Source organism: Salvelinus alpinus, chromosome 33, assembly GCF_045679555.1.
Source record: "Salvelinus alpinus chromosome 33, SLU_Salpinus.1, whole genome shotgun sequence".
NCBI classification, from domain to species: domain Eukaryota; kingdom Metazoa; phylum Chordata; class Actinopteri; order Salmoniformes; family Salmonidae; genus Salvelinus; species Salvelinus alpinus.
Genome location: NC_092118.1, coordinates 30,051,867 through 30,064,826, shown reverse-complemented (window position 1 = coordinate 30,064,826; position 12,960 = coordinate 30,051,867). Strand labels below are relative to the sequence as shown.

Below are 12,960 nucleotides of genomic sequence, written 5' to 3'. Positions count from 1 at the left end.
TCACTCTCGTTTCCATGGTTCCTCCTCAACAAGAGAGAAATCTGCAGTGTTGGGGTGGCCGTTGGGGTGGCCGTTTCCATTGCCCATGGATACCTGCAAGCAATTACCAGGGACATCTAACTGTAAGACCAAGGCACAGTCATATTGAAGCTGTCAAAGGGTTTGAGCAGAGAAACCAAGGGGGTAATACTTGCAGGCCATCCTTTTGGTTGAATTTGGTTGAATTTACTGGGATTCCCGCAAATTTGGTCCCAATAGAAAGAAAAGAAAAGAAAGAATATTCTCTGAGTACTGAAGTGACAGCAGATACAGAAGATAGATTGAATCCTCTCTGACTGAAGCGACAGCAGATACAGAAGATAGATTGAATCCTCTCTGAGTACTGAAGCGACAGCAGATACAGAAGATAGATTGAATCCTCTCTGAATACCGAAGCGACAGCAGATACAGAAGATAGATTGAATCCTCTCTGAGTACCGAAGCGACAGCAGATACAGAAGATAGATTGAATCCTCTCTGAGTACTGAAGCGACAGTAGATACAGAAGATAGATTGAATCCTCTCTGAATACTGAAGCGACAGCAGATACAGAAGATAGATTGAATCCTCTCTGAGTACTGAAGCGACAGCAGATACAGAAGATAGATTCCATCCTCTCTGAGTACTGAAGCGACAGCAGATACAGAAGATAGATTGAATCCTCTCTGAATACCGAAGCGACAGCAGATACAGAAGATAGATTGAATCCTCTCTGAATACTGAAGCGACAGTAGATACAGAAGATAGATTGAATCCTCTCTGAATACTGAAGCGACAGTAGATACAGAAGATAGATTGAATCCTCTCTGAATACTGAAGCGACAGTAGATACAGAAAATGGATTGAAATGTGTTTTCTCACTGACAGGAGAATGTAAAACATTGATGAGTCAGTTTTGTTTTCTATCTTGGCCATGTATTTTATGGATTCTCTGCCCAACAGAATTACCGGTACAATAATGTTGAATAAATCGATTGTAAGAAAACAACTAAATAACAGTATAAAAGAGGGATTAGTAATTGTCCCATGCAAGCAAAGCAATAGAACAATGACCCATGAAAACTGGATCAGTAAAATGCTCTAAAAATAAGAGCATGGACTTTTCATTGAGTTTCTGGTCTAAAAAATAGCTAGCTACAGTAGAAAGAAGGATTTTTGACAGGTCCATAATATGTCTGCCACTGTTTGGATAAACATGATGAAATAGCAGTCTTCATGTGTACCACTAGCCATACAATGTGGATTTAAAAATGTGCCCTAAAACTGAATCGAATCATGTAAGCAGGGCTGCCACAAATACATGTCCAATTAAGAAAAAGAATCCCACTCATGTCACAGATTAATACAAGACATAGGAAGAAAAGTAAAGTGCGGAAAAATGTTTTCAAAAGAAAAAACATAACATCAGAATGATAGTAAACTGTCGATCAAAAGTACACAGGTATCACAAAAAACTGCTTTTCCATATAATTAGTGAGTGAGTAAATAAATATAAGAACATATTTATTTAGTTTCTCCACCTTGTAATATTGTTTTCTCCAAAATAACTGTATAAGGTGACATCAATGTATGTCGACATTCCAAATGACAAGAGAAGAAGAAGCAGCAATTACGGGGGAAGTCTACATACACGTCTCTATATCCTTAAAGATGAAATGTACCTTGCAATCATCTATCATGACTGTGCTGTGGGCTGCAGCGTAAACACACTGGTTGGTGTTGTTCTCGAAGAAGGATTGGGATTTTGTCAACTCAAATTCATCAACTTTTTGCGCGGCGTCAAACGCGTCGAGCTCATCTTTGGATAGGTGGTAAACGATGCCCGCCCCGTAGGAGTCCCCAACCACGTTGACGGAGGTTCGGAACCGATCCCTGTATTTGTTTTAGGGTGGGGAGGCAGACACAGAGACAGACAAGTGCAGAAGGTCATCTCTCAGGGGAACAAAGCTGAGGACAATATTTTGAGGAAGAGTTTTATCCTGAGGGAACAAGAAGATATTGTGTGTGTGTGGAAACATTCTCTGTACGTGTGAATGCAGGCACAAGTGCAAGATTGAGTACTCACAGCAGCCAGTCAACAGCCACCAACAGACTGATGTCTTGGGTGGGTAACCCAACGGCTGTTAGAATCAGTAGCATGGTCACCAATCCAGCACTGGGGATACTGGCCGCTCCCACACTGGCCAAGGTAGCTGTCAGGCTACAGTCAGGATGAGAGATCTCAGTCAATTACACACTGGCCAAGGTAGCTGTCAGGCTACAGTCAGGATGAGAGATCTCAGTCAATTACACACTGGCCAAGGTAGCTGTCAGGCTACAGTCAGGATGAGAGATCTCAGTCAATTACACACTGGCCAAGGTAGCTGTCAGGCTACAGTCAGGGTGAGAGATCTCAGTCAATTACACACTGGCCAAGGTAGCTGTCAGGCTACAGTCAGGATGAGAGATCTCAGTCAATTACACACTGGCCAAAGTAGCTGTCAGGCTACAGTTAGGATGAGACATCTCAGTCAATTACACACTGGCCAAGGTAGCTGTCAGGCTACAGTCAGGATGAGAGATCTCAGTCAATTACACACTGGCCAAGGTAGCTGTCAGGCTACAGTCAGGATGAGAGATCTCAGTCAATTACACACTGGCCAAGGTAGCTGTCAGGCTACAGTCAGGATGAGAGATCTCAGTCAATTACACACTGGCCAAGGTAGCTGTCAGGCTACAGTCAGGATGAGAGATCTCAGTCAATTACACACTGGCCAAGGTAGCTGTCAGGCTACAGTCAGGATGAGAGATCTCAGTCAATTACACACTGGCCAAGGTAGCTGTCAGGCTACAGTCAGGATGAGAGATCTCAGTCAATTACACACTGGCCAAGGTAGCTGTCAGGCTACAGTCAGGATGAGAGATCTCAGTCAATTACACACTGGCCAAGGTAGCTTCAGGCTACAGTCAGGATGAGAGATCTCAGTCAATTACACACTGGCCAAGGTAGCTGTCAGGCTACAGTCAGGATGAGAGATCTCAGTCCATTACACACTGGCCAAGGTAGCTGTCAGGCTACAGTCAGGATGAGAGATCTCAGTCAATTACACACTGGCCAAGGTAGCTGTCAGGCTACAGTCAGGGTGAGAGATCTCAGTCAATTACACACTGGCCAAAGTAGCTGTCAGGCTACAGTCAGGGTGAGAGATCTCAGTCAATTACACACTGGCCAAGGTAGCTGTCAGGCTACAGTCAGGGTGAGAGATCTCAGTCCATTACACACTGGCCAAGGTAGCTGTCAGGCTACAGTCAGGATGAGAGATCTCAGTCCATTACACACTGGCCAAGGTAGCTGTCAGGCTACAGTCAGGGTGAGAGATCTCAGTCAATTACACACTGGCCAAGGTAGCTGTCAGGCTACAGTCAGGATGAGAGATCTCAGTCAATTACACACTGGCCAAAGTAGCTGTCAGGCTACAGTCAGGATGAGAGATATTAGTCAATTACACACTGGCCAAGGTAGCTGTCAGGCTACAGTCAGGATGAGAGATCTCAGTCAATTACACACTGGCCAATGTAGCTGTCAGGCTACAGTTAGGATGAGACATCTCAGTCAATTACACACTGGCCAAGGTAGCTGTCAGGCTACAGTCAGGATGAGAGATCTCAGTCAATTACACACTGGCCAAGGTAGCTGTCAGGCTACAGTCAGGATGAGAGATCTCAGTCCATTACACACTGGCCAAGGTAGCTGTCAGGCTACAGTCAGGATGAGAGATATTAGTCAATTACACACTGGCCAAGGTAGCTGTCAGGCTACAGTCAGGATGAGAGATCTCAGTCAATTACACACTGGCCAAGGTAGCTGTCAGGCTACAGTCAGGATGAGAGATCTCAGTCAATTACACACTGGCCAAGGTAGCTGTCAGGCTACAGTCAGGATGAGAGATCTCAGTCAATTACACACTGGCCAAGGTAGCTGTCAGTCTACAGTCAGGATGAGAGATCTCAGTCAATTACATACTGGCCAAGGTAGCTGTCAGGCTACAGTCAGGATGAGAGATATTAGTCAATTACACACTGGCCAAGGTAGCTGTCAGTCTACAGTCAGGATGAGAGATCTCAGTCAATTACACACTGGCCAAGGTAGCTGTCAGGCTACAGTCAGGATGAGAGATCTCAGTCAATTACACACTGGCCAAGGTAGCTGTCAGGCTACAGTCAGGATGAGAGATCTCAGTCAATTACACACTGGCCAAGGTAGCTGTCAGGCTACAGTCAGGATGAGAGATATTAGTCAATTACACACTGGCCAAAGTAGCTGTCAGGCTACAGTCAGGATGAGAGATCTCAGTCAATTACACACTGGCCAAAGTAGCTGTCAGGCTACAGTCAGGATGAGAGATATTAGTCAATTACACATACATTAATTTCAACCTTATATTGTAGGTACATGAAAAAATGTTTTTTTGTCAGGTCAATACGTCATGTATAGGGCACCTTGTTTTGAACAATCATGTCACATGAGCTGAATTTGAACCTTTATTTAAAGGGTTTTCAACAAACGGTCCCTTTCTTCTTATGTCAGATGGGCCAGCACTGTCCTCCAGCACTGTCCTCCAGCACTGTCCTCCAGCACTGTCCTCCAGCACTGTCCTCCAGCACTGTCCTCCAGCACCGTCCTCCAGCACTGTCCTCCAGCACTGTCCTCCAGCACCGTCCTCCAGCACTGTCCTCCAGCACCGTCCTCCAGCACTGTCCTCCAGCACCGTCCTCCAGCACTGTCCTCCAGCACCGTCCTCCAGCACTGTTCTCCAGCATAATCCTCCAGCACCATCCTCCAGCACCATGCTCGGATAATTGCTTTTATTTTTGTTGTAAATCTAATGTCTGGAAAAGGCTTATAATAAAAATGAAATCCTATGTCATGTGACATGATAGTCCAAAACGCAGGGCCCTAGTCATGTAGGATTAGAAGTGTCCTACCTGACAGTGACGATCTGGCCGTAGTCGAGGTCGATGTTGTTCATCTGGGCGATGAAGATGGCTGCCACAGCCTCGTAAAGCGCAGTGCCGTCCATGTTGATAGTGGCGCCCACGGGGAGCACGAATCGCGTCACTCGCTTATCGATGCCCAAGTTCTCCTCCAGACAGCGGAATGTGACTGGCAGGGTACCAGCGCTGAGAGACGGGTACAGAACTTGGACTTAATACATATCACAAGACTTGGAATTGTATTAAACACTGAATTTACATAATATCTATATTATACATTGAGCATTATGTTCTCTCAAAGGGTGACTTTTAAAGGGTCTTACTTTAAGCAGTAAGATTAGTCGACAAGAGTCTAAATACATTGTGGTAGCTAAGCTCTACAAAGCTGGTGTCATGCATGAAGGTATCAGACGACCGTGAAATGTGGACACCCCTCTAGGGCACGAACCACATCTCTGTTGCTGTTATCATCTCAGTGTGAGCTTCGGCTGTGGCTCAAAACCTACTCTGTCATACAATCTATCAAATAGGTTGGGTAATGCAGAGTCCTTAATATAAATGAACTATTTATCCTAAACTAAGCTAAGGTTTTTAATCTTTGAAAGCAACTTCGCGCTGTATGCACCACGAATAACATGACTCTTGTTTTTAGTTTATCTGTAGATTGGAGACAAAACAAGCAAGGTCCAGGCATCTTGTTTTGTCTGTCTTATCGTAAACAAGCAGAATGGGTTCTAGAATGGGTTCTAGAATGGGTTCTAGAATGGGTTCTAGAATGGGTTCCGGGAAAGGCAATAATAAGTATGACAGAGGGAAAAGGGAGTGTGACAGAGAAGAAGCGAATAGGTTAGAGAATAGGTTTGGGTCTTGTACCTAGATGCTGTCCCAATAGCGGTGACCCAGGCCTGGAAGATTCCCATGAAGAAGACATAGGGGTTTTTCTTCACGATGACTAAATATATTAGCGGTAGAAATATGGCACCGTGGATGACAAGGCCCACGATCACGGTCACCATGTACATTCCCAGTTGCCTGGCAACCATTTCCAGATCGTCGATTGAGATGATCTTCCCACAGATGAGACAGGCGATACCGAAAGGGGAATACCTGGGAGAGACCTTGGTGAGATTAGTTTTGCAGTTGGTAACACTAATGAAAGGTCAATAGTAGTATCTAATTGGGAATATTGGGGCAAACATGTACATTGGGGGCTAACTTCCTGTAATAAATAACACTTTTCTCCTTTGGCCACAGTGACTAGCGTGAACTTCCTAGAATGCCTGTTATTTTAGGGGGGTGGGGGGTAGAGGTATATAACTCTAGAGAGGATGAGACTTACCACATAATCATTCCAACAATCCTCATGACGATCTCGTTGAGAACGTTAAAAAACTCCAGCATGAGCTTGGCCTTGTCTCCCATCTTCCCCATGATTATCCCGAAAGCCACAAAGAAACCGATCAAACCTACAGTTTCAAAAGGAGGCAAAAAGTGTCAAATCAATGATTTGGACTGCTAAGACAATCATTCCAGTTAAGAGTTGAGCATGTTTTCTAGTAAGTCTACCAACCTAGCACATTCATCCCACTCTTGTACTGAAGACCCCTTTTGATGGTAAACTGTGGTGGCCCCCTGGTCCTGTTGGTGGGTACGGGGACTTTTGTGGTGACTGTCTGGATCTGCTGGAAGCAGGCCTGAACCAGGTTTTCTGGGAAAAGGTTTCGAATTAGATCGAAGAAGGCGTCCAGACTGGAGACGTCGTCGTTCTTCTTGCCAGGCCCGAGGTTGGACTTCAGCTTGGGGTTACCTGGGTGGATGACCAGCACCAGAATGACACCCAGAGCGGCAGCGATGACTGTGGTGGACATGTAGTACACCATGGCTCGGGTGCCCAGGCGGCCACTGGACTTGGCATCCAACCCTGCCAGTCCTGGAGTGGGAGAGAGGTGAGAGAGGCCCGCAGTTCAACAACCGGTTACGTAAACTACAGAAGATATAACTTCCAGATACTCTAGTGATAAATGCAGTGGCGGCTGCTGAGGGGAGGACAGCTCATAATAATGTCATGGAACAGAGGAAATGGAACGGCATCAAACAGGTGTTTGATGTGTTTGATATCATTCCACTGATTCCGCTCCAGTCATTACCACGAGCGTGTCCTCCCTGATTAAGGTGTCACCAACCACCTGTGGATAAAAGCTATAATAACACTCTAACGTACAATGCCTCTAGTGCTAGTACAGACACATGCTAGCAAATGCACTCTACACACACGTATACTGTAGTACATTGTAATATTGTTGTATGGTGATATTATACATTTTGTATTGTAGATATGTAGTGGAGTAAAACTGTTATATGATGTACTGTTTCCTCTTTAGTTTTATGTGTGATGTAAGTGCCTTAATGTGTTTGGAGACCAGAAAGAGTATGGCAGGAACTAATGGGGATCCATAATAAACCCCAGGAAGAGTAGCTGCTGCCTTGGCAGGAACTAATGGGGATCCATAATAAACACCAGGAAGAGTACCTGCTGCCTTGGCAGGAACCAATGGGGATCCATAATAAACCCCAGGAAGAGTAGCTGCTGCCTTGGCAGGAACTAATGGGGATACATAATAAACCCCAGGAAGAGTAGCTGCTGCCTTGGCAGGAACTAATGGGGATCCATAATAAACCCCAGGAAGAGTAGCTGCTGCCTTGGCAGGAACTAATGGGGATCCATAATAAACCCCAGGAAGAGTAGCTGCTGCCTTGGCAGGAACTAATGGGGATCCACAATAAACCCCAGGAAGAGTAGCTGCTGCCTTGGCAGGAACTAATGGGGATCCATAATAAACCCTAGGAAGAGTAGCTGCTGCCTTGGCAGGAACTAATGGGGATCCATAATAAACCCCAGGAAGAGTAGCTGCTGCCTTGGCAGGAACTAAAGGGAATCCATAATAAACACCAGGAAGAGTAGCTGCTGCCCTGGCAGGAACTAATGGGGATCCATAATAAACACCAGGAAGAGTAGCTGCTGCCTTGGCAGGAACTAATGGGGATCCATAATAAACCCCAGGAAGAGTAGCTGCTGCCTTGGCAGGAACTAATGGGGATCCATAATAAACCACAGGAAGAGTAGCTGCTGCCTTGGCAGGAACTAATGGGGATCCATAATAAACCCCAGGAAGAGTAGCTGCTGCCTTGGCAGGAACTAATGGGGATCCATAAGAAACACCAGGAAGAGTAGCTGCTGCCCTGGCAGGAACTAATGGGGATCCATAATAAACACCAGGAAGAGTAGCTGCTGCCTTGGCAGGAACTAATGGGGGATCCATAATAAACACTAGGAAGAGTAGCTGCTGCCTTGGCAGGAACTAATGGGGATCCATAATAAACCCCAGGAAGAGTAGCTGCTGCCTTGGCAGGAACCAATGGGGATCCATAAGAAACACCAGGAAGAGTAGCTGCTGCCCTGGCAGGAACTAATGGGGATCCATAATAAACACCAGGAAGAGTAGCTGCTGCCTTGGCAGGAACTAATGGGGATCCATAATAAACCCCAGGAAGAGTAGCTGCTGCCTTGGCAGGAACTAATGGGGATCCATAATAAACACCAGAAGAGTAGCTGCTGCCTTGGCAGGAACTAATGGGGATCCATAATAAACCCCAGGAAGAGTAGCTGCTGCCTTGGCAGGAACTAATGGGGATCCATAATAAACCCCAGGAAGAGTAGCTGCTGCCTTGGCAGGAACTAATGGGGATCCATAATAAACCCCAGGAAGAGTAGCTGCTGCCTTGGCAGGAACTAATGGGGATCCATAATAAACCCCAGGAAGAGTAGCTGCTGCCTTGGCAGTAACTAATGAGGATCCATAATAAACCCCAGGAAGAGTAGCTGCTGCCTTGGCAGGAACTAACAGGGATCCATAATAAACACATATAATGGTAGGGTTCTGGTCTCCCACCTGTGATGAGACTGGAGATGATCAGGGGCAGGATGAGCATCTTAAGCATCCTCATCAGGATGTCTCCTGGGAACGAGATGATCATGACCACATCAGGGGGGAGCGGCGACATGGGACGCAGTAGTATTCCAGAAACAGAGCCAGTGATCACACCTAGAACACAGAGAGAGAACCCACAGTCATATCAACTGGACCGCTCATTGGTTTCCTGTTGCATTATTTAGACCCACCGTTGACACACACCGGGCTGTTTGTATTCATACACATCAGCTAGTGTTTATACCCTGAACACAACAAGCTCTACCTCAGCTCTCGCTACACTTTCACCCACACCTTTTAGGCAACCTTATGCACTGTGAGGGATGGGAGGTGTTTAAGTGCAGAAAAACTAAATTATATAAAAACTAAATTATATCAAACCCCACACTTTTCATTGTTAAAGATGCAATCTGGGATCTTAAGAATTTACTAATTTGTAACATATTGTACGAATTTGAATTTGTAACATAAAATATGAGTTGCAAAAAACTAAAATACAAATAAAACGTGCTTTTTGTAACTTAACATACAAAATAGATGACGTAGTACACAATTGCACACAATTTTCAGGAACCCATTTTGGCTCATTAGCATTAGTTTCAAAACTACTGACTGAAATTATCTAAACGACAGGCTAACTTACCAAGACATTAACATCTATACGACAGGCTAACTTACCAAGACAGTAACATCTATACGACAGGCTAACTTACCAAGACAGTAACAAGCAGACACATCTATGCGACAGGCTAACTTACCAAGACAGTAACAACCAGACACATCTATAGGACAGACTAACTTACCAAGACAGTAACATCTATACGACAGGCTAACTTACCAAGACAGTAACATCTATAGGACAGACTAACTTACCAAGACAGTAACAACCAGACACATTTATACGACAGGCTATCTTACCAAGATAGTAACAACCAGACACATCTATAGGACAGACTAACTTACCAAGGATGGTGAGGAAAAGGACCAAGTTATTCATGATTTTGCTGCATATTCCCCAACACATAGGCTGAGGAGGCTCCACGATGGGCTCCAAATGGCTTTCATGCATTCTGACCTCCACTTGCCTCTGCATTGTGTTGGCACTAGAGAGAGAGAGAGAGATAGAGAGGAGGTTTATTAATTTACTCCTCCTTGACCCATAATGCCTAGCTGTGTCGACAGGTATGACCATATTTGCTCCAGTGAAAAGGTCACTGATGCAGCACACCGTAAGGGTTTGATGTGGCTTCGTGTCCATTTGTAATAATGGCTCGGGAACTGATGGCAAACAGAATGATAATGTATTCATACTATCACAAAGATGTATGAGGGAGAGGAGACTGAACGAGTGGGTAGAGAGAGAGACTTGGGAGATGTGAGTATGTAAATCATTCTAATTATATTTTTCCAAAACATTTGTATATTGTCAAAAACAATTATCTACTCTTATTTGTTGTATTATTTTGGAACGGTGACCCCAGTGCAATTCCCCATTTCACCGACTTTGAATAGTACTGACGTAGCCCCTCGTATTAGTGAAAGGGTTCCACTTGAAACAAAGAGTTATTTTTAGAGGGTTCACCTATTGGGACAATTCAAGGTGAGACACCTTCTTTTCTAAGAGTGTACCTTGGGGCTTGCTACCTGATATCAAAGCACACCAGTTATTTATTTCACATTTTTACTTAACTAGGCAAGTCAGTTAAGAAGAAATTGTTATTTACAATGACGGCCTACCCCGGCCAAACTCAGACGATGCAGGGCCAATTGGGCGCCGCCCTATGGGACTCCCTATCACGGCCGGATATGATACAGCCTGGATTCGAATCAGGGACTTGCACTGAGATGCAGTGCCTTAGACCGTTGCGCCACTCGGGAGCCCACCATGACTTGTGTGTTAGTACACTATGTGTGTGTGTCCAGTGTCTGTCGACAGCAACTGACTTAAACTTAACCTCTGTTATCTCTGCCCTCTGATCTGGGCCAGTCTGAGGATGCAGTGATTTTCCAGTGAATGGAGCTTCTTCGTAATCTTATTCCTCTGAGATGGAAGTCTTCACTTTCAGGTCATGCCCCCATCTCACACTCCTCACACTCCTCCCTCCATCTCTCTACCTAATCGCCTCATCACGTCACCGCAGCAACAAGTCTCCTGGCTTTGTTGTGGTCTGGCTTAAAAGCTCTTCAACTTAAAGGTCCCCGACAGTCCCTACTCCGAGCATCATTTAAATCACATCTCTTGGGGTGTATAACCTTGTGTGCTGTTGCGTAACTTTGTCCCCCCCACCATTCTGGAACATTCATGTGTTGTCACCGTGTCCCATATTGTTTCATATTTACATTAACACTCACTGTCAATACCGTCCATTTCCTGAGATGGGGATTTCTGCTGGGTCCCCCTGCTACACTGTTACACTGTCCAACATTTTTTGCACCCCCTGAACAGCCCTGTACTCACTGGCAAAATGTCTCTCGGATTGAGAGGAAAATTGAGGTTTGCTGTTTCTAAAACCATATTGAGTGAATTTGTAACTGGAGTAACTGTTTGTGTTGCATAATGTTTACATCCACAGAAACAAAGACGTGACAGTGAGGCAGTTAATAGGTTGTGACCTGCAAATCAATCAGAGGCTGTCTGACACACAGTGCCCGGACATAAGCCTGATAAGGCCGACAAAATTAGCCTGTCTTGCACACCAGTGGTTTAGTTACATAACCTCTCAGGGGTGACCCAGGAACTGTCAAGGTGTGCCAAGCTGCGATTAGACAGTCTTGAGCAAGGGATTACTGTTTGATTCACAGATTCAGAAATACAGATTCACAATACATACAAATGAAATCACATATTTAAAAAAACACAATTCTTCACATAGCTCTTTGGCAAAAAATGGTCCCCTCACCAAGAGTCATCCATACTGCCTATCTGCTCTATGGTGCATCAGTACCAAAAGCTTTTACGTTCAAAGCCAAAACAATATATCGCTACAGTCAACTGCAGCCTGACTGTAGCAATTGTGAAGCTCTTGAATCAGGATCCAGGGCACATACGATTTGCTAATGTCATTATGTGTCTCATTAGATAGGGTACATCTCATTGAGCTGGATGGTTCTCAAGGCCACCTGGCTGGGTTGGTGCAGATGAGGTCAAAGGGGAGAGTGTCTCAGCTCTCTCACCAGAAAGGGATGACCTCTGATTCCCAGAGGTCAAATGACAATAAATTAAGAATGATCAGACAAGTCACAGACGCCGGAGCATTTTCCCTTTTTGCGTCAGGGGACAACAACGATACTGTAGCATAATACTGTGATGAGGAAATTCTACTCAACAATACTGTAGCATAATACTGTGAGATGCAAACTTTCAATCCTGCCTTCAAAAATCCATGACAGCAACTGCCTATTAGCGGTAAAATAAATACAGCACGGTAGAAGTAGAATGTAGAAGGTTTGAAGAGAAACATTCTGGAGCACTTTAAGAAAATGTTTCAAACCTTTTTCATATTCAATTAAAACCTTTACATTTAGTTTACCTGTAGTTGTTGTCTGGAATTTGGAATGGAAAGTGACGTACTAAAGAGTCACTACTCAGTCAGCCATGGGCTGCAAGGATAGAGTCAAAGAAACTCAAGGAAATTCACGGTCTATCCATCTTGGAGATTCAGTGAAGATCCACAAACGTATGAAGGTCCCCCCTTGCCCCTTAAATAAGGGAATGTAGAAATCTGGAGGCTATGCAGGAGTAGATCTCAAGAAGAAAGCCAGCAGCACCTTCTCAGCATCCAATCGAAATACAATGAATAATCAGCAATGCCCATGGAAGACTAAGAATGGTATCCGCAGTCACTGAAGTCGACTCATCCAAGCATGTGTGTAGACCTGAAGTGACCAACCTGCAGGCTGGACTGTGGGCTCCACGTTCAGCTTAATTGTAAGCGGCGAGTGAAATCCTTGGTGCCCT

General features: G+C 44.9%; 1 protein-coding gene across 1 annotated transcript; it reads right to left on the bottom strand.

The window, feature by feature from the left end:
- Positions 1-10,125, bottom strand: slc1a2a (solute carrier family 1 member 2a). The gene is made up of 9 exons (XM_071381205.1): positions 9,966-10,125; positions 8,964-9,116; positions 6,584-6,943; positions 6,353-6,479; positions 5,887-6,120; positions 5,005-5,199; positions 2,105-2,239; positions 1,701-1,911; positions 1-93 (listed from the first exon to the last, which is right to left on the bottom strand). Exons 1-9 carry the CDS (start codon positions 10,093-10,095, stop codon positions 1-3), a joined length of 1,638 nt encoding a protein of 545 aa, XP_071237306.1. The 5' UTR covers positions 10,096-10,125.
- Between the last annotated feature and the right edge of the window lie 2,835 nt (positions 10,126-12,960).

Coding starts and splice junctions, on each gene's coding strand:
- slc1a2a (XM_071381205.1), bottom strand. CDS start 10,095: ATGCAGAGGCAAGTGGAGGTCAGAATGCATGAAAGCCATTTGGAGCCC. Junction 6,121..6,352: donor ATTGTTGGAATGATTATGTG/GTAAGTCTCATC, acceptor GGTCTCTCCCAG/GTATTCCCCTTTCGGTATCG. Junction 1,912..2,104: donor GTGGCTGTTGACTGGCTGCT/GTGAGTACTCAA, acceptor AAACAAATACAG/GGATCGGTTCCGAACCTCCG.